Source organism: Temnothorax americanus, unplaced genomic scaffold (genome assembly GCF_048541705.1).
Source record: "Temnothorax americanus isolate GAGA-0224 unplaced genomic scaffold, ASM4854170v1 Scaffold9, whole genome shotgun sequence".
NCBI classification, from domain to species: Eukaryota; Metazoa; Arthropoda; class Insecta; order Hymenoptera; family Formicidae; genus Temnothorax; species Temnothorax americanus.
In genome coordinates, this window is record NW_027509812.1 from 1,016,656 (window position 1) to 1,041,409 (window position 24,754).

The 24,754-nt window shown below is 35.0% G+C and overlaps 2 protein-coding genes across 7 annotated transcripts in view; one reads left to right on the forward strand and one right to left on the reverse strand.

The window, feature by feature from the left end:
• Window positions 1-1,165: 1,165 nt before the first annotated feature.
• LOC143908155 (low-density lipoprotein receptor) overlaps window positions 1,166-24,754 on the reverse strand; it is a 29,370-nt gene continuing 5,781 nt past the window's right edge. Inside the window, exons 4-15 of one of the 5 annotated variants that reach the window (XM_077425540.1) lie at window positions 15,380-15,502; window positions 12,209-12,328; window positions 11,269-11,391; window positions 8,460-8,695; window positions 8,099-8,297; window positions 7,462-7,773; window positions 7,039-7,339; window positions 6,661-6,952; window positions 5,983-6,463; window positions 5,060-5,143; window positions 3,529-3,797; window positions 1,166-3,357 (exon numbers count right to left, since the gene is read on the reverse strand). In XM_077425540.1, the coding sequence (XP_077281666.1) occupies window positions 3,313-3,357; window positions 3,529-3,797; window positions 5,060-5,143; window positions 5,983-6,463; window positions 6,661-6,952; window positions 7,039-7,339; window positions 7,462-7,773; window positions 8,099-8,297; window positions 8,460-8,695; window positions 11,269-11,391; window positions 12,209-12,328; window positions 15,380-15,502 (2,585 nt within the window). In that variant the 3' untranslated portion in view covers window positions 1,166-3,312. The remainder of the gene's footprint in view (window positions 3,358-3,528; window positions 3,798-5,059; window positions 5,144-5,982; window positions 6,464-6,660; window positions 6,953-7,038; window positions 7,340-7,461; window positions 7,774-8,098; window positions 8,298-8,459; window positions 8,696-11,268; window positions 11,392-12,208; window positions 12,329-15,379; window positions 15,503-24,754) is intronic. The other 4 variants (XM_077425542.1, XM_077425541.1, XM_077425543.1 and 1 more) reach the window with 4 other exon arrangements.
• Window positions 15,496-24,754, forward strand: part of LOC143908158 (uncharacterized) — a 33,489-nt gene continuing 24,230 nt past the window's right edge. Inside the window, exons 1-2 of one of the 2 annotated variants that reach the window (XM_077425548.1) lie at window positions 15,496-15,905; window positions 16,005-16,285. The gene's annotated coding sequence lies outside the window, so the exon portion shown is untranslated. Of the gene's footprint in view, window positions 16,286-24,754 lie in introns of both variants that reach the window. The other variant, XM_077425551.1, reaches the window with a different exon arrangement.

Here is a 24,754-nt window from a genome sequence, read left to right on the forward strand (position 1 = left end):
ATTCTCAAGATGTATAAGATATATACGGTATATGAAAATTACTTTAATTTTTTGAACGTGGAGCCAATCTTTTTTATGCAGGCTTTTCTCATCATTCTGCTTTCAAAAATATTGTGGTAAAATCAAACGAAAATGAAAAATTAAACACACGCATGCGGCATGTCATATTTCAGTTCGAAGTATTCGATTATTGTATAATAAGATCATATCTCATTAATCGATAAAAAGTGCCATTTTTGCTCAGATTAAATTGCTTGTAATACAATCTTTGTTTCAAATGCATCTATATCTTTCTTTCTTATATCAGTTGAGACATTTTATACGCCAAATAATGAAAAAAATTAATTTATGCATGAAAATTTATACAGTTTCACGTAAAGAAATGTCGATTATTTTCATATCTCTTAACATCTTCACTTACAAATATTTCAGATACAAGCATCGATTCACTTTGTATATGCATACGGAATGATTCTAAAATAAACTACCAAATTTTGTAAACACATGCTTTAATATATAAATATGGAATTACTTCTTTCTTCAATAAATAAAATAGGACCAATATGAATCTTACAGTTAACGAAAATGCCATTTTCGAGCTGGATCTTGGTAGCCTAATAATGATATTTCGGTGTGGATTTTATATACTTTTTTCAACGTAGTAAATTGCGCGTCGATTATTTATCGATTTTAAACTGACCGAAAGAATACAACTACAAAATTTGATGATCTATTTTAAAATCTCATTGTACATATATGTAATACATGTACATACGTCGCATAGAAATAATGTTTGACACGATTTTGGCGGATAAATTGGCTAGGACGTTATATCTTGACGATTTTCACAGTTAATTGCAACTCTCACCATACACACACTTCTATTTTTTTGATTAAAATTACCACCAAGCCTCTATATCTTAATTTTGGACTTTGCTTCTTGCACTTACAATTACACCATGTTCCTGTTAACAGACAGCTGGTCGTAGATAGGAGGAATCGATGGAATTTGGCTTGGTACCATGTAGAAAGATATTCATTAATCAATATAGGAGTTAAATTGTCGAGTTATAAATATACGTAAATTTTCTTACAAAAAAATATAAAATGCATAATTTTCGATTTCAGTTTTTTTTCCATATTTGGCACAATTGTTATGTTGCACAATGTTATATAGATTATCTTTATGATGAAAACTAGAAATATTATTTATATCTCCTGTACAAAATTCCTTGGTCCCACGGAAACAAGACCAGATAAAATATATATAAATTATTGACTTGTAAATATCAATTTGTTTCAGCAAAAGCATGAAACTGTTGGCAGAATTCTTTTGTGAGAACAATCCGCTATCTGTCAACTGTACATAGTCCTTTTCACCAATCTAATATTATATTTGTTAATAATCTTATCTAATAAAATGTTTTTTCACATTTAATCATTTTTAATATAGTAATATTATATTATATATATGTGTATATATGTATATAGGAATTCCAGAATAATAAAAGCTACGTAAACTTCGATAGCTTAATTTTTCGCCAGCTTTCTGTTGTAGCGCTTTTACACTCAATTTTTGCTACACTTTTTACATACATATATACGCATACATATTGATATTTATGAAGTAAATAAAACTCTTAAGCCCGACGGAATAATTCTATACAAATACACTGATTTCTTTAGTAGATTGAAGTACTTGACAACAGTTCCCTTTTAACAAACGCACAGTTACACTTACTGTCATTGAGCTCAAGTCGTTACAACAATGCTCTTTCCGTTTTACTACATAAACGATAATATTTGTAAATGGAGCGATTTCTTCGTGATATGGACCACCCATCAATATACAGATAGTTGCTGGAAAGTCCTTACATATGTCTATGCATATGTCACATATGTCTATGGCATTGTACGGCATTACGCAGACATAAAAGGAGAAATTTCTTCTGAGCATATATTTTTTCTATCATTCGCGATTTTCAACTTTGTTTTTGAATAATTAACACGGAGCGAATTATGTATAAATATACTCTTAAATCTAAATTACAGAGAAGACTACAATATACATATAGAGGAAAATCCCCTATTATGAGATACCACATCTATTTCGTGTGATTATCGGAATGGGCAGAATTGAAAAATATAGTAAGTCATTTTGAAGGAAATTTAATAAGCTTTAAGATGCTAAAATGTAAAATCTAATTTAAATATTAATTTTTCTGAAAATTAAAAAAATGTAAAAAATGAGCTTCGTGCAAAATCGAAAAAGTGTGCTCCTAATTTGAGATATCCCGAGAAATCGTTAATAAAGTGCAAAATACATCGGTATTGCAATTAGAAAACTTCATTTAATGCCTCTGAAGTACAAATGTAATGGAGAAGCTTATTTCCAATAATCGCAAACCCACTTATACTCAATATAGGGGACTTTCCTCTAATAATAAAAAAACATGATTATATATATATATATAGATATATATATACACATACTGAATGTGCCTTTTATAAAAAATGGTTTTTATTTCTTATATAACAAAAGAGAATTACAATAACTCAAGATGAAAGAAAATAATAGTTATAGCCTCTTATTCCGTTTTAGTCGGATGATAGTTTGTTTCACAACATGCATTTAATTGTTGTAACTTTCATATTGCATTTTAACCCGCGTAAAATAATTTAAATAATTTTAAATAATTTTAATAATACACGATTGAGATTTTTCGCATTATTTACATATGACTTGCATAAGATATTATTACTAAAAAAAAGTAATATCTTACGTAGAAATTCTACCCAAAAAATGTCCATTGCATATCTCTGAATAAATAATTAAACGATAACAAGTTAATATTCTTAATATACATAGCGCATGTAAAATCATACGCTACGTGCGCCAGGCCATGCTAAATCGATCTAAAAAGTATTATATTACAAATTATGTTACTTAATAGGAAAACTGTTAAGTAGGAATCTTAAGTCCTTAGCAAACTATTTGGCTACATGAAGTATCGGTTATTTGGCAAGTTTCTTAAGATATTTCTCCTTTTACGTCCTAGAGCAAATCTAAATATTGCGCGCATAATATACATATATTTGAGTGACAAAGTGCTAAAGTTTGTAAAGAAATAGATACAAAAGAAATTAACATAATCACAGTTGGTTGGCAGGCTTGCGAGCGAGCGCAGGCATGATGCGTTTGGACAGGCTCTTTCAACGCAAATACCTCATCTTTCTTTACATGGTTTTATCACTTGGTCGATATAGTACTTCAGTAGCCTGTTTAAACCCTTTATATTGACAGACTGAGCCTTAAACATAATCATTTGTTCCAGGACTTGTCAATGGTTCTTGAGCCTGAAACAAATAATATATGGTAAAACTTTTCACATAAAAAAATTTTCTAAAATTTTATTTTATCCGTCAAAAATATTTATGATTTTTCCCATAATCCATAAAAATTATCTGTTAAAATCTTTTAAGCAAAAATTAATTTAAAATAATTATATAGTTGATGATTATTTTTACCTCCTCTCCAACTGTAGCTGCAGGAAGCGGAAATCTATTTTTCTCAAGACTAAATTGATCTTCTGTAGTCTTTCTGTAGACGGGATTATCGAAGTTCATGCTAGTAACATTACGGTGAAGATAATGCCTGTAGCATAGTACTGCAACAAGTGCGAGTAATAACAGTCCTAAGGTCACTACGCCTATTACGATGCCGGCGACTAAACCAGGATCTGTTGATTCAGTTGCTAAATTTCTCTTTCCATCTGCATCAGCTGAGGATAGTGGTTCTAGAAATATCATATTTGATATTAAAATTCCAAAACATAAATTAGTATGGTTGGTGTTTGATGTAAAGAGATTCCAAAAATCATTTCTCATTCCAGCACATTCATTACTATAGCAGAGTTAATACAAATAATTAGTAAGAACTTAATAAATTCATTTCTGTGGTCATATATACAATGATTGTAATTATAAAAACAGACTAAAAATCTAAATCTAGAAAACACTAACTGTGCTATCAAGTAAATGCACATTTTTAAGAAAAAAAATGCATGCACAGGGCACATTCGTATAATGCAAAGTAACATTTAATATATCTAATCATATCTACAATTTTATATCATAAAAGATTACAAAATAAATTGTAAAGAGTATCTTTTAAATAAATAATTAAATAATTAGTTTTAATCAATCAAATTTGTTAACAAATAACAATAAATATTAATTCAATATATAGATTGTTAGATTCTTAGATTTAGCAAATAACTTGTTATTCATGGATCTTCTGATAAACCTAAAGTCAATTTTTCTTTAATAAAAACACGTAGAGAAAAAATTTTAAAAAATTAAATTTTCTATTTTTTTTTTTTTTTTTTTTTTTTACAAATTTACATATATTTGTAACTCAAATAACAAATTTATTAAGCCAATCAGTACCATGGAAAAAAGGCTTCAACATTTTGATACGACTTCGATACGTTCGACATTTAGTTAATACGCCTTTTTTAGAAAGAGATTTATTTAAATTAAATAAAAAGAGAATAAAATTTTAGTTACCGGAAAATTGTTTAACTTGCAAATCAATTTTCTGATGTATTTGTTCAGGAAAAATTGACTTTAAATTAGTCACAAATTGATTTAATATACATATATGTATATAGAGATAGAGCATCTCTAATATATACTACTTATATCTGAAATATCTTGTATATCAAATACTAAATACTAAATAAAGAATTTAGATATGTATTTAACGAATTTCCACTTTCCATTTTCTTAAAAAGGAAAAAAAATGTTTTAAATTCAGCATTCAATATTTCGCTCTTAAATAATAGAGTTATCAATATATTTTTTAATAATTAGTAGTTTAATTAGTGGTTTTTATGAAGCCCAGTATAAAATGTATCCCAAGAATAAATCACCCTGAATTAATAGATGTTTAAATGATTAATTAATTAATTATGTGTAATAATATAATTAGATAAACGCTTAATATATCCCAGAAAGATCCGCGTGTATTGAAAGAATATCATCCAACCAAACTTACTGGCAGTTGTTGTAACATTCAGAGGCTTGAGCCTCTGGAACGGCATCATGGGTGCTTGCGTGGACGGTGCTATGGTCGTAGTAACTGGAATATCCCAAATACATGCAACACGAATGCAAATAAATGAAACAATGTAAATAATAACCTCATAACGTCTTCAAGCAACTGTCGGACATTAATAAAAAAAATTTAGAAAAATTTTTATTAAAGTCCTAAATGATCAACTTTATGCACTAAAAATATACGCTTTGTTTGTAATAATTTTTTCGTATCCGAGCACTTGCACGTTTTCATCATACTGTTTTATTTATGAATTTATATAAGAATGATAATGCCATAGATGATTTGTTATTGTGCAACGACTGTTTATGAGATATCGATGTTAATAATTATATGCGCACATCTGCATACAAGCGTAATAACTAACTAGCCGACTACAAAAGATTTGTAGGAATTTAAAGAAAAAAATGACATTTTGAACATCTTTCTTGCATAATAAGCATTAATAAATTAGAATGCACCAACGACATGCAATACTATCTGGAATTTAGATTTCATTCTCATAATGTACTATACTGCAGATCTATAACATATTTATAATAAATTGACGAATAACTTTCCGTGACTGCCTATTAATTAACTAATTTGTTCATTTAGAGAAATATTTTGTAATTCGTAATGTATGATGTCTATTACCAATAATTAAGAAATTACTTTTAATATAACTTGAAAACACTACGTTATGCTAAAAATACGATTACAAAATTATAGAAAAGAGTTATAAAATAATTGGCATGTTTATTTCTCATAAATCGGTTACTACGACAAAAAGCTACTATGACGAAGCAGTTGAAAATAGCATAGTAGCTCAGTGGTGGAAGGTCATTCATCAATCACGATATCTTTCCCCATGACTGACTCACCATTTTCCACGCACATCAATCCATCGGGTAATAACCGTAAGCCGTCAGGACAGGCGCACGACAATAGTGGTGATCTAGAGTTGATTTTAGGCGCGGGCAAACACAGATGGCTGCAATGTCCATTGACAGCCTGACATTGATTCATTCCATCAGGCTGTCTGTAAGGATGATATACATGGACTACCATCGGATGCTGGAGCGTTCTGATCGACGTTACAGGTTCTACTTCCTTGCCGGTGAATTTGTTAGCTTTAAAGATCGTTTCCTTATCCCAATCGGTCCAGTACACGTAATCCTCAAAAGTCGTTATACTGAAGGGATGCCTAAGGCTATCGGGAGAGTACAAAACCGTTCGTCTGCCCGTACCGTCGTAATTACAGGAACCTATGATGTTTAGTTTTGCGTCTACCCAATATACTCTCTTGCCAATCAAGTCTAAAGTTAAGCCATTAGGCCACTTGACATCATTACCGACAATCACCTGTAATAGACTCTTGTTAGAAATCAAGGCAAATTGCTTGAAAAACACATTTAATATGTTTTATTAATGACTCATACATAATTGTTCCTTTTAAACTGATTTCTAGAGACATCTTAAATTTTGTGATGTTCGAGTAACATATTCTTCGATAATATTAATACTACTTTTTAATTAACATTATAATTTCCGTTTCCTACCGATCGATGAGTGCCGTCCATGCCGGCTCGTTCAATACGAGCCTCGTCGCTCCAGTCTGTCCAAAACATCCAACCCTCCAATGGATTCAGTGCTATTGCTCTAGGTTCCTGAATGCGATCTCGTATCAAAGTCTTCCTCATATTTCCTTCGAAATTGGCCAATTCGATGGTATCTTTCCCAGAGTCTGTCCAATAAATATGACTGTAAATCCAATCAACTGCCAATCCATCTGATGTGGTGAAATCGTTTTCGATAACGACTGTGCGCTCATTTCCTTCATCTATTGGAGCTCTGAACATATCATTCGGTCAATATATCTCTCAATATGAAACTTAATAATAGAGACTTTCTAGCTATATAAGAAAATTATGACATACTTGTAAATTTTCTTTTCACTAATGTCGCTCCAGAAAATCATTCCAGTGCGAAAAACAAAGTCCAAAGCCGTTGCCATTTTAGTATTATTAACGATGGCGGTCATCTCTTGACGGTCTAGAGCTACTTTTCGGATATCATGTCGACGGGCGAATAACAGACTTGCGTGACCCTCCGCGGCTTTACAGCGTGTTAAATTCCGCGGATCTTTAAGATAACCGGTGGCGCAGCTGCATTTGAAGCTGCCCTTTTCATTCTGGCAAAACTGAGAACAGCTGCCCGGTTCCAAGCATTCATCAATATCTGCAGAAAGATAAAATAATCTCGCGGTGAGAGAGAGAGAGAGAGAGAGAGAGAGAGAGAGAAACCAGAAACTTAAAAAAATAATATGTTAACATTTGACAATACAAGAACTCTGGTCATACCATCGCATGTACGGTTGTCGATGAGCCTATAGCCTGCACGGCAATCGCATCGATAACCAATAGGCAAATCAACGCAAATCTGCGAGCATCCACCGTTGTTTTTTGCACACTCGTTCACGCCGCAGAGCTCGGCGCTCTCATCCTCCCACCCGATGCAATCTGGATTTTTGTTGCAAACGTTTTCCAAAGGAATGCACGAGCCCTCGCTGCACTCGAACTGAATTCGCGGATCACAGCTTATGATTTTGCTCGTGCAATTCTTCTCGTCGCTTCCGTCGGCACATTCGGCTTTACCGTTGCAGTATAGATGACCTAAACATACGAATCGTTGAAAATCCGAAGCATTATAGGGCGATTCGCGCGACTATGTAAAACGACAGATTCTTTATGTAAATAATGATATAAAAAATCATATACATCTTGTGTATTAACTTATTAATTTTTGGAATTCAATATCTTGGTAATATTAAGGCTGAATATAATTTTGCAGTCTGTTCACACTTAAATTATGCCATTATCCCATGAAACAAAAACATTTTTCACCAATTTGTCGTATTTTATTGTAATTTTATGTTTAACGTAATAATAATTACAAGCAGTTTACTATAGAAATGTTGTATCTTTAAATATTGCATACCCGAGATGCAAGAACGTCGATCTTCGCATTGGAATTGATCGGGTCTGCAAGTCACATTGTGGCATCTCTGTGGGGATTCGTCCGCACCATTAGGACAGTCCTTTTCGCCGTCGCATACCCAAGTCTGATGGATGCAAGTAACACCATCGTCGCAATCGAACTCCTTGTCACAGTTGCTCGTCTTCTTCCCGTGGATATCCTAAGAGAGTGAATGCCAAAGAAACATCAGATTTACGTGCAATACGATATTTACATAAATCGTATTGCATTTTTTTTCTCTCGAGTTTCTTTACTCTTAACAATCTCGCAAATCTCTTCAACCATCCGATACTCTGACGGGATCAGTATGAAGACGAGGTACCTTGCATCCTATTTCGTCGGATCGATCGGGACAATCGTAGTCGCCGTCGCATCTCCATCGCGACGTTATGCAATAATTCTCGGAACACGCAAAATCAGTGCCAGGATGACACGTTACCGGCCCGCAACCTTTCTCATCGCTGTTGTCCCCGCAATCGTTGTCGTTGTCGCAGACCCACAGCTGCTGGATACAGTGCTTGTTCGCGCAGGTAAACTCATCCGACCGGCAAGTGTCGTCTGAGGCAAAAGATTTCTCATGTGAGAGAAGTGGAATGTTTTATTTACTTGCAATAGAAATTCTCGCGTAGCAACTTTGACATTTCGACGGGGGTTGACATCTGATCAGTACAGGGATGTAAAGCTTTTTAAAATAATTCCCGACTAAGATTATTAATCTATTAATGCAAATATTTAAAATAGCAGAACTTTTTTCTAAGTCACTATATATAATTATGCTATCACGTATAATCCGTGAAAAAAATATTGCAATAAGTAATAAAAAAAAGCCAAAATGTTTAGCAAAAAAAACAGCAAGTGCTATATGTTTATAGCAATTAGAAAACAAAAATTATGACAATAATTGTTAAGCGATGCGATCTTGTATTATAACTGCTCCCAATATGAGCACCTAGAACTCCGATATTGCTTCATGATTCTCTCTCTATTTCTCGATAAACTGTATTACGCTGCAAACTAAACTCGAAGCATAGTAATATCAGCTGATCCGATAACCTTTCACGATAACGTACGTCGTACGTCTAATTTCACAGCAGCTATGAATTTTTTATGAGAGAAGATTATACATTCAGGATGTTTTTATTTGCGCGTTATTATTCTTTATTGATTTCTTCTTAATTCCTTTTATGATATATAATTATTAATTATATAATTAATATAATTAATAATTTTTTTTAATTTGACAATGCTTATTAATGTAAACATTACATTTAATCTATTCTCAAAAAATCTATTCTGTGTAAATGTGTACCTTACTCCACTGCAATAATGTTTGTGCCTAAAAAAAGCTTTGTCTTACAAAGGAAAGAAACTACATTTCATTTATCTTCTAATATATAATGCTATGCGTAATGGTATTTTATAATAATATTTATGCATTTATATGATAAAATGTAAATTATGTTTCACTTGTGCTAAAATGTAAATAGTATTATTTTTTAGAAATATATAAAAACTCCTGAATATATTATGTATAGACATATTGGGAACAGTTACACGTCACAAGTCACAATCTGTAATGTAGAAAAATAGAATACTGACTGACAGATAAATGTCACGGCTTTCACATATCGACATGTTACACAATTTAGACAAGAGCACGAAGACTTCATGATAAGACGTCACGATAAGACCAATAAAAACGTGCGTCTTTAACGCAACGACTCGTGCGCAAATACCGCTTTAGGAAGAAACATGTTAATTAAATATTTTTACGTAAAAAAAAAAAACTTCTTTTCTTTTATTACACTGTTATGTGTTCCGTAATCGCGACTGCTTGCGCTTTCGAAGAGACAGCAAGCGGTATCTGCGACACAACATTATCTAACACCTAACGAAAAAAAGCTATATGTATTAAGTTGCACTCTCAAGTATATACGATCGAAAATTCTCCGACTGAGAGAAACAAGAGATAATAGGTGTAATAAAATACTTACAGGTGACGCCAAAGATACACGAAGAAAATAAAAGATAAAATTAATTATAGTAGCACAGCAATTGGATCGTGGGTAATCCATTTCCGACTTGATCTTTTTTCATTTGGATAAAGTCGCTTTATGCCGATTTATATAATAACTATAGATAAAAGGAAAAATGATACGAGGTTATCGTGCGTGAACTTGTTAAGAATGCATTAAAAGAGATTCCTCGATATGAAATTTCTAATAAATTTTTCGCGCGACTTTCTACCCACCATCAATTCTTGTGGATCTTAACGCTATCGGCCGGCAAAGTAGCAAGGAAAGAAAAGTTGACGAAAATCAGCGCATTTCAGGAACACCGCATCGAATAAACGCAATAATAATCGCGGCTAATAAAAGTATAAATAACTCGTAATTCGTGCAAAACCCGTTTGTAAAAAACATATGCGACGTAAGATGTGCAAATGGTTTGTAAAATGTGTGCATTTAAAGCGCACCTTAAAGCAACTACATTTTACTATTACATTAACATTTTTTTCTTTACAGAGTCATGTCATAGAATCATTACAAGCACCCTTACACAAGCAACCTTCACCAATCAAAATCCATTTTAGCTTTGTCCCAAGGAAATACTCAATCACCAAACTAAAAATATTATAATTGTTTTCGATCAAAAACAATTTACTTCGGATAGGATATACATGTATGTTCGTCTACGTCTGTCTCTCTCTTTCGTCGATAATATATAATATATATGTAGGTAGTTATATATTTAATATATATAATTATAACTCTTATCCACTGCAGTGTCTCAAACATATAACATATAACATATGCTTGCATCTTGAAGAGTAGATAGATGTGCACAATTAAAGCTCTTTACAAAAATATCTTGGACGATTAAAATACCTTTTCTAAAAAAAAAGTCACAAACTAGATTGTTCAACGTCACAAAGATACACAATGTATTTTAAAGAGTTGCATGCGTGGGTGCAAAAACTAATAGAATAAAGATAATATGTAATCTCGGCTGTTCACCCTCGAGACGTAACGTGCAATACACGATAAGATAGAAAATACAGATAGAAAAATAATAGAGAGAACAAAAGTGTGCAAGCGTATGGAAAAAGTAGCCCACGTGCAGAAGCTTACTGCACTCAGCCTCGTCTGAACCGTCCGAACAGTCGGGGTTGTCGTCGCACATCCATGTTAATGCCACGCACTCGCCATTTCCCGAATGGCATGTGAATTGTTCCGGCGTACAGGTCTTGGTCCCTACAAGACATGACAATTGCATTGTACCGGATTCGCACGAGAATATATATACGACGCGGGGCGCGAGTCCCGACAAAATGGACAGCGGCGAACGACGTTCGGTCGCGATAGGCTTCGAAAGATAGATTGCATCCTCGTATCGAATGCACAGATAAATTCTAAAGTGTATGCGTAAAAGCTTGAAACAATGAAATTCCATCTGTCACATAAATTGAAGGCTTAAACTTCCGAGAGGCCTAAACTCCTGGCTAACCCCGAGAAAATTAGAGTTCGTTTAGGAAGTTTAGATACTTCCTCGATCTAAAAAAAACCCAATGTAAGAAAGTGCTCTACCGATTTAAAGCCTATTATCATTAGATTAGATCATTAAAAATTATCATTTAAAGTTTTAGATCATTAAATGGCATGCATAACAACAACGTCCTATGAAAATACTGAACATTTTAATTAATTAGTTATTCAGATAAATGTAAAAAAGATGTAACTATTACGCGTCATAAAAATTGCATTGATTTTGTCATTAATTTCACCGATGAATTATTATTATGCTTGTTATCACTTCACCAATTTCCCAAAATTATTCTATATCAACAAGTTATTTATCTCGTTTCCCGTTTCTCGATACGTGCAATTAATGGACCGAGAACCCAACTTTCTCATGTCAAGCGATAGAACGTATCGAGAGCACGAGAGGATGCAATCTGAGATTCTGCAATTTGCGCTTTGCCATTTGTTCCGTAGCTTTCCGGCTGATCTCGTCCCTCCTTGGCTGCTTTCCGGTAACACCTACGCTAAAACGCTTATCCGCGCGACTTACTGTGACAGTTCTTCTCGTCCAGATCGTTGGAGCAATCTGTCTGATGATCGCACAGCCACGTCTTTGGAATGCACTCGCCCGGACTGCATTCAAACTCTCTTTCGCTGCACGGTGTCGATCCTTTTTTTCAGTTCAATATTTTCGATTAGCCATCTCTTTAGGACATAATCTTGCAAGATCATATACTTTTACTTGATGCTGCCGACATCGGCGATAAAATTTGTCGAATAAAAATTTTTGACGGACACCTAAAAGTCGTCTAAAAAATACATCTGATCTTGTGCAACTTGGAAGACTTAAGTTTTGCGTCTTAATACTGCGCTAAATTTCATGAAGAATATGAATGTTTGTTTTTTATTTAATTCATATTTTAATAGAATTTTTTTCATAATTATAATATTATGTGTTATATAATACAGAAAAAGAAACATTTTTAATGGATGGAAATCATAATACACACGCGTATATATAAAATATAATATTAAAATACAAAATATATATATATGCACAAAAATATATTTAAAAATATAAACGGACTTCTCTCTCTAAATGTAATTCTATTCAGAAATTTAATGCGATTTACAGAATTAATGCTTTAGACACAGAAGTGTCCAAAGCAAGCTTTAGTTTGTCTATAAATCAATACATCTATAAATCAATACTTCTTTCGTGCGAGAGACAAAATGTCGGCGCTATAAGTATTGAACGTCAAAAGCAAAGTATAGATGTTTCGATACTATCATGTATAATGCCCGATTATGCAGACAAACGAAACAATCTCGTTAACCTTTGACATTCGATATCTTAGCGCGCCATTGTTTTCAGTTTCAAGTTCGAATAAAAGAGCTAGGTACACGCCTGCGATCACGTTTCGTATATGTAACTGAACGTGCTAGCATTCAAGTAATTTCTCATTTTATGACATAATGCTGCGCGAACATCGTGGAACGTAATAATATACTGCAGAATGCTCTCCTTATTGAAGACACCTCCTAAATTCTTTGGCCAATTTTGAATAAAAAATAATAAAGAGATCCATCATTAATCGCATCCTTCCAATTCTCGACATTATATATTTTTGTAACTTTAGATAAAAATACTGTCAAAGAATAAATTCCATTTAAAATTATCCAAAGAATGCAGTTATGCTATTCACTTGGAATGCCCGTTAATTAAAATGTAAAGCATGAAATTTTTACGCGAGATAAAATAGTTCATTACGTAGTCCGTTTGTAAAATAGTAGAAAATAATAATGAAAATCGCGCGCGACGCCGCGCATATGCGCGGTTCCGAGAAAACGACGGAACGATATAATTGTTAGTTTCTCAGAAGGATTATAGAGCTCCTTCGTTTTTTTCAACTAAAATTGCAATGTGCATCAACGATAAAGCTCGATCGCGTTTCCCTACTTTATAATTTAAGAGAATTTTTAATGATCTGCAGCGCAATTTACATCATAATTGAAATGATTAAATGCACACGTAATTATATTGGTCAAAAGGGCTTTGCGTCAGTATGCACTAATTAATATTAAACGTGCATTCCACTATGTAATTATGATCGCCGTTGCGACCTTCAAGGATCGATGGGATACGATTAAACTAATCGATTAACATCAACACTGTCCTTCCGTCTCGCGGTATATACGTATAATAACACCGAGGGTGGAGATATGCAAATATATGACGGCCAATTGTAGTATATCAAGCGATTTACAATTCTAATAAAAAAAAAAATTAATATGCGCGTCTTAACATCCACGCGGGATTTCATCAGACAGCAATCGCACGATAATACTGGAATCTAGAATACTAGAATCGAGTACCCTCAAAATAGGAAATAACCTCGTTAGCGAGGGACACCCTGTATGTCAGTACGCTTCACCTGCGTGAAAAACCGGTCTCCAAAGTTGCACTTTCACATACCGGGACCTTTTACAGCCGGGATGCACTATATATTCGGTTAAATATTCATTCATTTATTTGACATGACAATGCAATAAATTTTGTTCGCAAGAAAGTTAGCCGACTTCTAAGGCTCTGCCATCAGTATTCAAAAAGTTATATCTTAATGAAAAAAAAAAAAAATGCGATTGAATAGCGCGTATATAATTTTTCTATTATGAAATATGCAAAGATCTCTTAAACGTCTCTGCTTTTACGAAATGCGCCTTGCTTTTATGAAGTGAAACTCATAAAGCGTTTACAAGAGGTAATTAATAGATTACACACTACATAGAGAGACGCATAAATTACAAATTTCGCATTCCGCATATATATACAGTAAGTATACAAGGCGTCTCTCTCAAAGCGGTAAATGCTAATAGATATATTTTATTGGCAGTAGCGGAGGGATATTAATTTCGCGTTTACCTTACCTCGGCAAATATTTAATCTGCGATTGAATTGGCCGTTAAATATGCCGGTAATTAACTTTCATTTAAATTAATTTAATTTTTATAAAACTTTCCGCATTCGAAACAATCGCTACTGTGCAATCACAAAATCGAGTCGTTTTAACATGTTAATATTTCGACAGATTTTAATATTTCTCAAAATAATAAAACAAATATGTATATAGAACCTCGAGCTTTCCTATAATATTGTATTACTTCCATAAACTCTCAAAAATTCTCTATTTAATTTTCCTTATATATTAATCCTTTGAATAAATGAGAAATTAATATTGAAGTCAAAACGTTCCGTTCGTGCATGAATCAAATTTTATGCGTAGCTTATGTATCTATGTTAGTATTATATCTTGATATCTTGTTAATATTTTTCAACCAAATGTGATTAATGTCCATTTCTATACCGATGTAGATTAACTTTAATCTCTTAGCTCGCTTTTAAACTTTTTCTAATTCTTGGAAAAGATTAAACTAGGAAAAGATAAGAAGCAAGTTAAACCGAGGTTAAAGTTAATCTGCATTTACAGAAATGGTCAATAGTTTTGAAAAAAATTAAGCAGGCAAGACTAAACCGGGGTTTAAATGTTATCTTCAATCTTTCTCCCGTCTCGTTTTATAGATCTTTATAGGAAGCAAATCAGCATTTTTCTCGATTTTTCTCTCCGGGGGTCCGTATCTCTCTCGACAGAAATTAGCGATCCAACGTCGCAATATTTATACGCGCGTTCCATGCATTATATAATAAGAAATTGTAACTTACTGCAGACAGCGGGGTCCTCGTCAGTGCCGTCCGGGCAATCTCGATCGCCGTCGCAATGCCATATATTGGGTATGCATCTGCCGTTACCGCACTTGAACTCCGTGTCCTTGCATTCCTGGGTGTCTGAAATGTTCATGTGGGAATGAGCGACGGCACCGGCACCGGCCGAAGGGACAGTCGCGCACGCGAGCAGCAACAGGATGCACGTGCACCGGGAAACGCGGTCCGAGGGCCGCGTCCGACTCCTGCCGCCGCCGAGCTGCATGATCGCGAGAGAGGAGCAAACTGGAGCAACCCTCCTGGGTCTGTCGTCCAAACGTGCGTGCGAACTGCACGGCGCGGAGACCGCCCGAGACGCACTACGCGTTACGAGGAAACCTCTCTCGGCGTTTCTCAATCAAAGATCAATTAATTTTTATACGCGCGATCATTATAGCGCGCCGAACGATCTTCGAACGAGGCTCCGGCACGACGCGACGTCCGGCCCGAGCCTATCACTGGCGTTTGCTGATGAAATCTCACTGACGTATGTCATCCGACAAGTACGCAACACTGTTGTGTTAATTTCTTTTTTTTTTCTTTTTTTCTTAATCCCGTTCCCGATACTTCTGGATCATCGGAGCAGAGAGGAGGAACTCTCTCGGACGTCGAGCGATTTCGCAGTTCCAGCTTTCACGCGCGACGACGAAAGCGGTAAAACGCGAGCACCGGGACGCACGCACCTGGCGCAACGATGCACTCACGGTGGTAGCCGCGGATTCTGTAAGGCCGCAGCCCGCCAAAGGGGCGCCTATATATGGGCTTTGGCACACACGTACACACGCGCACGCAAGTGTTCCGCGGTGTGGCAGAAGGAGAGAAGCGAATCAAAGCCCTACTACCGCGCTAATCCTCGTTGCGAATCCGGTGCGTTTCTCACGTTTTTCTTAATCACGCACACATGATTAAACACGTTAGATATACACAAGGATTGGTGTCGAAGAAGAAATATATATATAATTTCTATACATCAATACACGAAATAAAGACGTAATACTTTTCATTTATAAATACCGTAACCGATTTGGATACTTTATCATACGATTTAAGTAGATTTCTGACAAACTTTCTGCCGTATATATAAAAACATTTTATTTTAAAAAGCATTGTGTGCATTGTGTGTGCATGTACATGGGTATGTGCGTGTATAGGCAAACTTTACTTTTTCACGGATTATAAATTTGAACATTTTATAACATCGCCTTTTGCACAATAAAGTGTTTTTATATGTGTGAAATTCACAATAATTTCAACGGTAGACTAATTTGTACGGAGTTAACACGCGAAGTTGTTGCAACAAAATAAAAATAAAATTACATGTTAAAAATTAAATATGTAGCGCTGACATTTAAGTCATCGGTTCAATACACATTAAATGAGTAACACGATAATCCTGGATATTGACAGAATAAAAATTCATGGGTTCTCTACATTTCAAAATTGATGAGAAAAAAATTTGCGCACGGCATATCCTTTTGTTTACCGTTATACGCTAGGTCTGCTTTAATATACGATTTAAAAACTACATCGATTCATTAACGGGCTTTAACATGCTTTTTAAAACTATTAAATATGTATTACATTTTAGCCTGCGGCTTTTCCCTCGTCGAGTAACATTCTTTTACGTTTATTATTTTGTAGAGAGAGAGAGAGAGAGAAACTATTATTCTTTTTTAAATATAAAGCGTTAAGTATATAATGTGTGTTTATTATCTTGTCCGTATGATACTTGAAATATTATACGCATACTACGAGAGAGTTATGCATAAAAATCGCTGGGGAACAACTATCCTCTATCTTTTCAAATAATTTTTCAAGCATTTCTCGCAAATTTATACGGCTATGTTTATCGACGTAGAAACGTGCACGTTATTCTCGATTAAATACCTCTCGCTTTTTTGCTACTTGCTGTTAATACGCATTGTCAAAGGGTTAGATAAATCCGTACGTAAACGTACAAAAGAAGAGGTACATATATGACGAACATTATCGTCATATCAAGTTCCTGGAACGCATCATTCGTGGCATAATGATAACACGAAAGTAACTGAAGCATCGATGCGGTCAGATATTGGCACAAAAAATACGAAAAGTAGCACAGCGGAAGATAGCGCCGGCGGCCGGACTTCAGAAAGCTATCGAGACGATAATTCGAGACCGAAACATATGTATAATTGATTAAGTGCGAAATATCGACGCTTGTATGTACAATAGGATATCTTATCTAAAAAATTTGCGTTTCCGCGATGAATGCGTAACAGTAATGATCGCGAATCCTATATGTTTTTAAATATCATTATGAATGTTATACACATGCAATATATGTGCTCATTAAGAGAAACAAATTAATTTATCATTGATTGCTTGAATAATTTTTACTAAATAAGTACTTGAAAGATAAAAATATAGGATGCTTTCAACGAAAATACGGAGACATTAATAGTTTTTAAGATATTGGCTTAACGGCGATAAAGTTTTTATGAGTCAAGTTTCAAAGAAACATAGATAAACTTGTTTTTTTAAATTTTAAATTAATTTTATTATAATTTTGACTTAAGCTTTAATTAAAGATACACTTAATCTAACTGTTTCATTCATTTTTATATAGATTTGGTCCAAGTTTGAGTTATTTCGATTGTAAAAATACAAATTTATTTAAATATTCCTTTTTAAAAATATATAATATTTATAGGTTTTAAAACGTGTTTAAATTTTTTATATATGTTACACAAATATATTTAATATTATAGAAAAAATATTTTTAAAAACGTGAATTTTAAAATATGTGTAATAAGTGTGTGTCGAGAGATTTGAAAATGTTTAATCACATAATAATCACAAAATTGTCATATTTAAAAAAATATATATGGTTACAAAAAATCGAACAGAATAAAATTAATATTAATAATTAAAAAAAAATAATATAACCTTGGTATTTCCAATAAAGAAAAAAATTTGTCAAAAATTTTTTTATTAATATTTGATGCGGTTATTGCACTTGGCGTAGATTAATAAGTGAATGATAACATCGTTTTTGTCGAACAACTGTCGAAAGACTGTCGAAGAGCTGACCAGCACTTCATTTGCAGAAACATGATATTCTGAGATATATGCATCTCGAGTTTTCGGTATACGGAATGAATGATAAATCGTCGTCGTTTACTGGAATAATCAATATACGCTAAAATCAAATGCAATATTCAATATAGAATATGCAATCGGTGTATATGTATATATGTATACATGTATATGTATACACGCCATAGGTCTCGACTGAGTTCGTTAGTCGTTTTTCTACGATATACACACATATATATACACGCACACCTATCTGTGTTTACGTATTTAAAAATTTATCGACGATAGATGCTACACAACTTTCCGTGAGCAACATATAAAAAAATATCGATCGTGTGAAGCCATGCCAACAATTGAGAAAATGCAGATAATTTTGCGACTCACTGGTAGCACGCGTGCACGTGCACATGCTATTATACAAAATATAAAGCATAATATGCATAATATAAAGCATAATATAAAGCAAAATATAATACATAATATGTATACGAAATATGCACGTCGTGTATAGCCCGTTAAAAGGTAAGACGTATATGCGAGACGGGATCGTGACCAGTTTTCTGGCCGCGTAAGAATCCTGTCCCGTATTGCGACTCTTGTTTAAAAGCAGCCGTCTCGTCATTCCCTTTTCACGCGCTTGACTTTCCGCGTCCCACGACTAGATCACGCTCCATCAGCGATAATCTCGGTCATTGCGCGCTCACGATTACCTTCGCGAATCGATCGGTTCGTTTCCGAGAATCTTATTCTTAATGCACCACTGATGCAATACCGAAATATCTTTATAAATATAACGACATTATTTATATTTAAACGCTGCTGAAATCACTAACGTTTGAGCAGTTCAATACCACGATAAAGGGCCATTTAAAATTGAATTGACTCTTATTAAAGTTTAACAGAAAAAAAAAATATTGAGTTTGCAAACTATTAAAACTAATTTTAAATTGCAAAAAAATTCGATCTTTTATTTCCAATTTATTTATTTTTTACAGCGGAATATCATTGCTGTTTGTATTAGCAGTTAGGGAGGGATACCCTAATATACTTTCTAGTGGCAAGAAGCTACGAGCGGATTAATTGAAACTATGTGTCACGAGACTGCCCAATGTATTCATGCGAACTAATTTATTGGATTTCGTGCTGCGCGCACACACAGTACGGCGTTTAAATTTAATATAACGGCGGAGAGAGAAGTCTGGCGCTTTGCAGTGCCAGTATTTTCCGATCGATTACGCTGATGAAAAAAGTCCCATCCGATACTGCTCTTGTAAAAAAAAAAAATTCAGCAGCATTTGTGTAATTCGTCCAAGACCGAAAGAATCTAGATATATGTGTAACAGGCTTTGATGCAAAGTTGAAAGTTGCACGATTGCAAAAGATTGATAAAGGCAATATCATTCTCGTGACGGGCTTTATTGGCTGCGTCCGAAATGCATTATATCTGGCGAGAACGTGGAGTATTTCGCGGACGGCTTCACAAGAGTTAAACGCGCTAATGATTAATTAATGAACGTCATGTAATTATTGTATCAAATTACGCGATGGTTATTATATCGCGAGCTGTTGTCACATAATAATCCATGAATTTCCGAGCAGGTAATATTAGATATTAACGGTAGATGCGAGGATATTTATCATTCCCCGACGTGCGCGCACGCGCGCGCGATTTGCCGCCCTCCTCTTTTATTTAGAATTCTAAATAAATAATTCCGTTTGTTCGTCGTGCGGGATAGAAACTTCTTGTTTTGCCGTTATCCGATTCATGAAGGAGACGATTTGAATTGATTTGCATAGATTCGAGCGAAGTTACGAAGCTCCAGAGTAATCTTAAATACATATATGTAACGTTAACTTTCGAGGTTTCGAGAACAAAATTGCTTAAATGTTGAAATCCAAAAGCGAAATTCCTCTCAATTCCTCTCAATTATGGATTATACAAGATTTATATAACTTTGTCACAAGTCAATATCTCTCCGACATCACGGATACAAATTTCATTACAAGAACGGATAGGTCTTTACTTAAAAAGAGGAGAAATCGACATTTCTAAAAATGTCATTACAATTGATAATTAAATGTCTGCCTCAAAATCGTGAGATTCTCGCTGAGAATATCTTCTTCCAGAATTGATACGTCTTTCGTGAATATTGACTTGTAACAGGATCAGCATGATGCATCAGACAATGCATGTGCATGGATATACCGATGTTAGCTAATAAAACAATCAAAAAGGTAATTCTATTATGCATGTAAAAGTAAATCGAGAACGTGGAATAAAATTTTTCCATACGAGATCCCCTTTCCCGAAGAGAATCGAAAAAATTTGAATTTTATTAAAACGCGCTACGCGCAGTAATATCTCTCGCGAGTGTCACTTTGCGCGCGGTACCGATTTGCGAGTGACAGAAAATACGCGTGCGTTAACGTTGAGCCATTCAACAACTTGAAAGGCTGAAATAGACCAGGTAATAATATATGCTCGGCACTGTCGACGATTATGTGCATTATGCATTCGCCACGAAATGCGTGCGCTATACTTCTTATGAATATCGCTTTTCACGCGTCGTCACGATCAATATTTACTACCCCGGGACGTTATTTACGATTACATATAGTTCGAGTTCATATTTTATATATCTGTTCTTCGCTTAGTCCCTCCCACCCCACGAGCCATTTAAATTGAGATTAATTGATCTTGAATTATCCGTTAAAAACACCAATCCGACACATTTATGCGCACGTTATCTCTGGCGTGTCGAAATTAACAACAAAAATACCATTCAGAAAACAGAGGACAATCAGATGTGCGATGTATTCCGGAATTGATGGCACGGCATGTTTTATTTCTCGTGAAATAACTATAAATATCGCATAGTCGTTTAATGTATACGTTCGGTTCAAATTGGAAATTCAAAACTAAAACTTCTCTTATTACAATTCCGCGATCGGTTATACGTTATGTTAATTTGTACACAGAAATAATTAATTTGAGCGTTGCATTTTGGCATTTCGATTGTTGGTAATTTCGAAAGAGCAAAAACGTATCGCGGTTAAGCATCAGTTAACACAGCTTCCGATTTCGATTTATTTTGCAATTGCAAGTTTGCAGAATGTATTTGTTAACGCAATAAAAATGGATTCACTTGGGACAACACTGAACGATGACCACAATGATTGTCCGCGAGATTTCGTTGGCGTTGCTTCAGTGACGCAGACCAACCGATTGATTTCAATTGAGTTAGAAATCGTTAAGCACCAATTGATGTCTAAATGCGAAAGCATAGGACGAAGTTCAGAGACTCCCACGGCGGAGTCTGCAAGTCGCGAACGTATTTTTCTTTTATAATTTTTACATCAGATCTTCCCAAGTTACTTACATAAACGCAGCGTTACGTTTTTATAAATGTCTCAATGAAAGAACGGTTTCGGTCGAACAAATTCCAGCTCAAGTAATTCATCCGTTATTCAAATAAAATTTCGCCAATCCTCACGTTGCAAATCTCAAGGAAGCGATCGATGCGGCCGCCAATGCGCGAGTCGACGCTCGAGCAAATCATGCGAGAGCCTATACACACCATGCCGCGACTGGCTTTCACCATAATTATATGGTGCGTTGGCAGTCGCCAGCCGAATCGGTTATCCTCGTCGTCTCGTCGACTGATGCAACTGGCGCGGACCTTGCGTTACAATAAAATGCATCGACCCTAAATGAACGGAGGCCGGCTGATGGAGGAAGAACGACGGCGTATCCGGCGGCGGCGGCGGCGGCGGCGGCAAAAGAGTTCAGTGTAAAAGAAGCCACAGGACGAATACAGGAAAAAAAGGAATGGACTCGGAGCCTGATGCAACATTGCCTGAACCTTGCGGCCGCGCCGAAGCGATGGCAATGCACCGTGCCTTAGATCACGGTGGTCAAGACTGATTGATGGTATTGATGAATCGACGATCTAAGTATCTCGCGCTTAACTGCATCCGTACATTTACAGGATTATCCTTCGTCGATCTAGAATTAGAAAAACCTCAAATGAGAAACGCGACAGTAGCATTTCTCGAACAATTTGAACCTTCTACCAGTTCGTAAGACATTGATATACCGTATGAAAATCTACAGCTCCATATTAGTACAGCTTATACGTTTCTCGCAATCGAGATTCATAATTTCGAATCAAGAATCTCGTTCGCGATCCTAATTGAAGATGAAATTTGATCGTTCGAGGAAATGGCGCGCTCGAGGATCGAAGCTGATTACCAGCTGTTGAAATCAGCCGCGCGGTTGAAACGTTCGGACAGGCGAGAGAAAATCGACGAAAACTGATGGGATTCGAGATCCCAGGTCAAAATGACAGTCGGCATGCGAGAAGCCGAGGGACCAAAGAAAAAGAAAATAAAAGAAATGGAAGAAACTGTGAGAAGTCACGACGCGGTGAAATCTGCGTGCAAAAATGCAAGCCCTGCGAAACGTTCTGGGAAATGACAAAGGACAATGTCGGTTTGGTTCGTTTGGCAGGTCTCGTTCGTTTTTATTGCCCCTTTTCGCTCGTTAGATAGCACTCTTTTTCCCTCGCGGTCTTCCTTTTCCTTTGCCTTTTCTATCTTATTATTTCACGTCGCTGCGCTATCGTGCCGCAGTTTGTCTATTTAGTTACTTATTTAGCCGCTTGTTTATTTGCGTTCCCGCAGCCCGTGGAACCAATTTACACGAATGCGAGGGAATCTTCCACGGAAAATTAAATGCTCTACAAAAGTACAATTACGTTGCATTAAGGAGAGCATAGTGCAAAACTATATAATGGAACTAATTTGAGAAATGTAACCAAAGGAGAGAAAATGCCGCGACATGATGTATACGCAATATTTATGCGTTAAATACAGGTTGCTTGAACATATTTCTTGAAAGCAACGAATAAAAGAATTTATGTATTTCAATATCAATATCAAAAAGTATTTTTTTTGTTATATCGAGGTATATAATAATCTCTCTCTCTCTCTCTCTCTCTCTCTCTCTCTCTCTCTCTCTCTCTCTCTCTCTCTCATTTTTGAAAAATATTTAATATATAACAATATAATTATTAAAAAAAAAAAGACATCGTGTCCATTGCGAGCATTACCAGATATACTTTATCAGTGCATAAAAAATTATTTTTTTATACCAATACTAAGGTATATAGAGATTATTTGTAAAAAAAATAATGTATAATATATAATTATATTTTTAAAAAAGTCATGTCTTTCACACACATTGCCCAGATATATTTTCGATATTTCTCGTTCATCATTCAAGATTTTTCGGACTAAGCTCCGAGCGAATAGCTCAACGATTTAATGGACAAATGAGACTAGCACACAAGTACATGTCGTATAGCTTTATTCTTTAATACGGGAGAGCAGATTAGATCATTCTGTCTGATGCAAGATTAACAGGAGGCTGCGTCTTGCCCGATTCTCGCGTAATTAATTGGAGAAACCATAGCATAAGGCACTGGCAAGGACGGCGAGTTTTTATGTTACGGTAATATTTTCGCGGAATTGCACATCTCGCTGGTCTATAATCACATATTTATAAAATTATGGCGATTATTGTTTCTCATCTGTTTTTCTTTTCGTCACGAGGCGCCGGACTTGAAGTACGAGGAAAGGCAAGAGATTACTGATGCGTTGCAAGCTTCAGATTTTCTTGTTGTTATATGTTCCGTTATAGGTATGTATAGGTATACATGTGCAACCGTATGCAATGTGTTGCAAACATTCGCGATGCAAACTCGTTGATTATCATCGACTCGTAATCATATCGCGGTGAAACGCACTCCTCAATCACTCCTATACTATAGAATACAGAGACATACTATGTATAGAATGCTCGAAAATAATTACATATTGCGCATAGCGATACTGCTCGTTCTAATATCTGCCTCGTGAAACTGCAAACTCGCAGATTGATTGGGAAAACGCCAAAGCTCAAAATTCAATGTTATTATTGAAATAAACATTTAGCCAAACGATTTCTAAGAATTCATAAGGGCAGGATTCATAAAGCCGGTAAACTTCACTCAATGAATCGATCGGTGTTTTGATCGTATCGAGGAATAATAGATCAACGAAGATACAAGTGACTTTCTAATCGCGATTCACAGAGAAGCAATTACAAGAAAGTCACGACTCACGTGATTATTCACGAAACTCGAGAACGGATGTCTGGGATGAATTTTACACCCCTGTATCGAAAAAAAATAAAGCTCACGTTAGGGTAATTTTAAC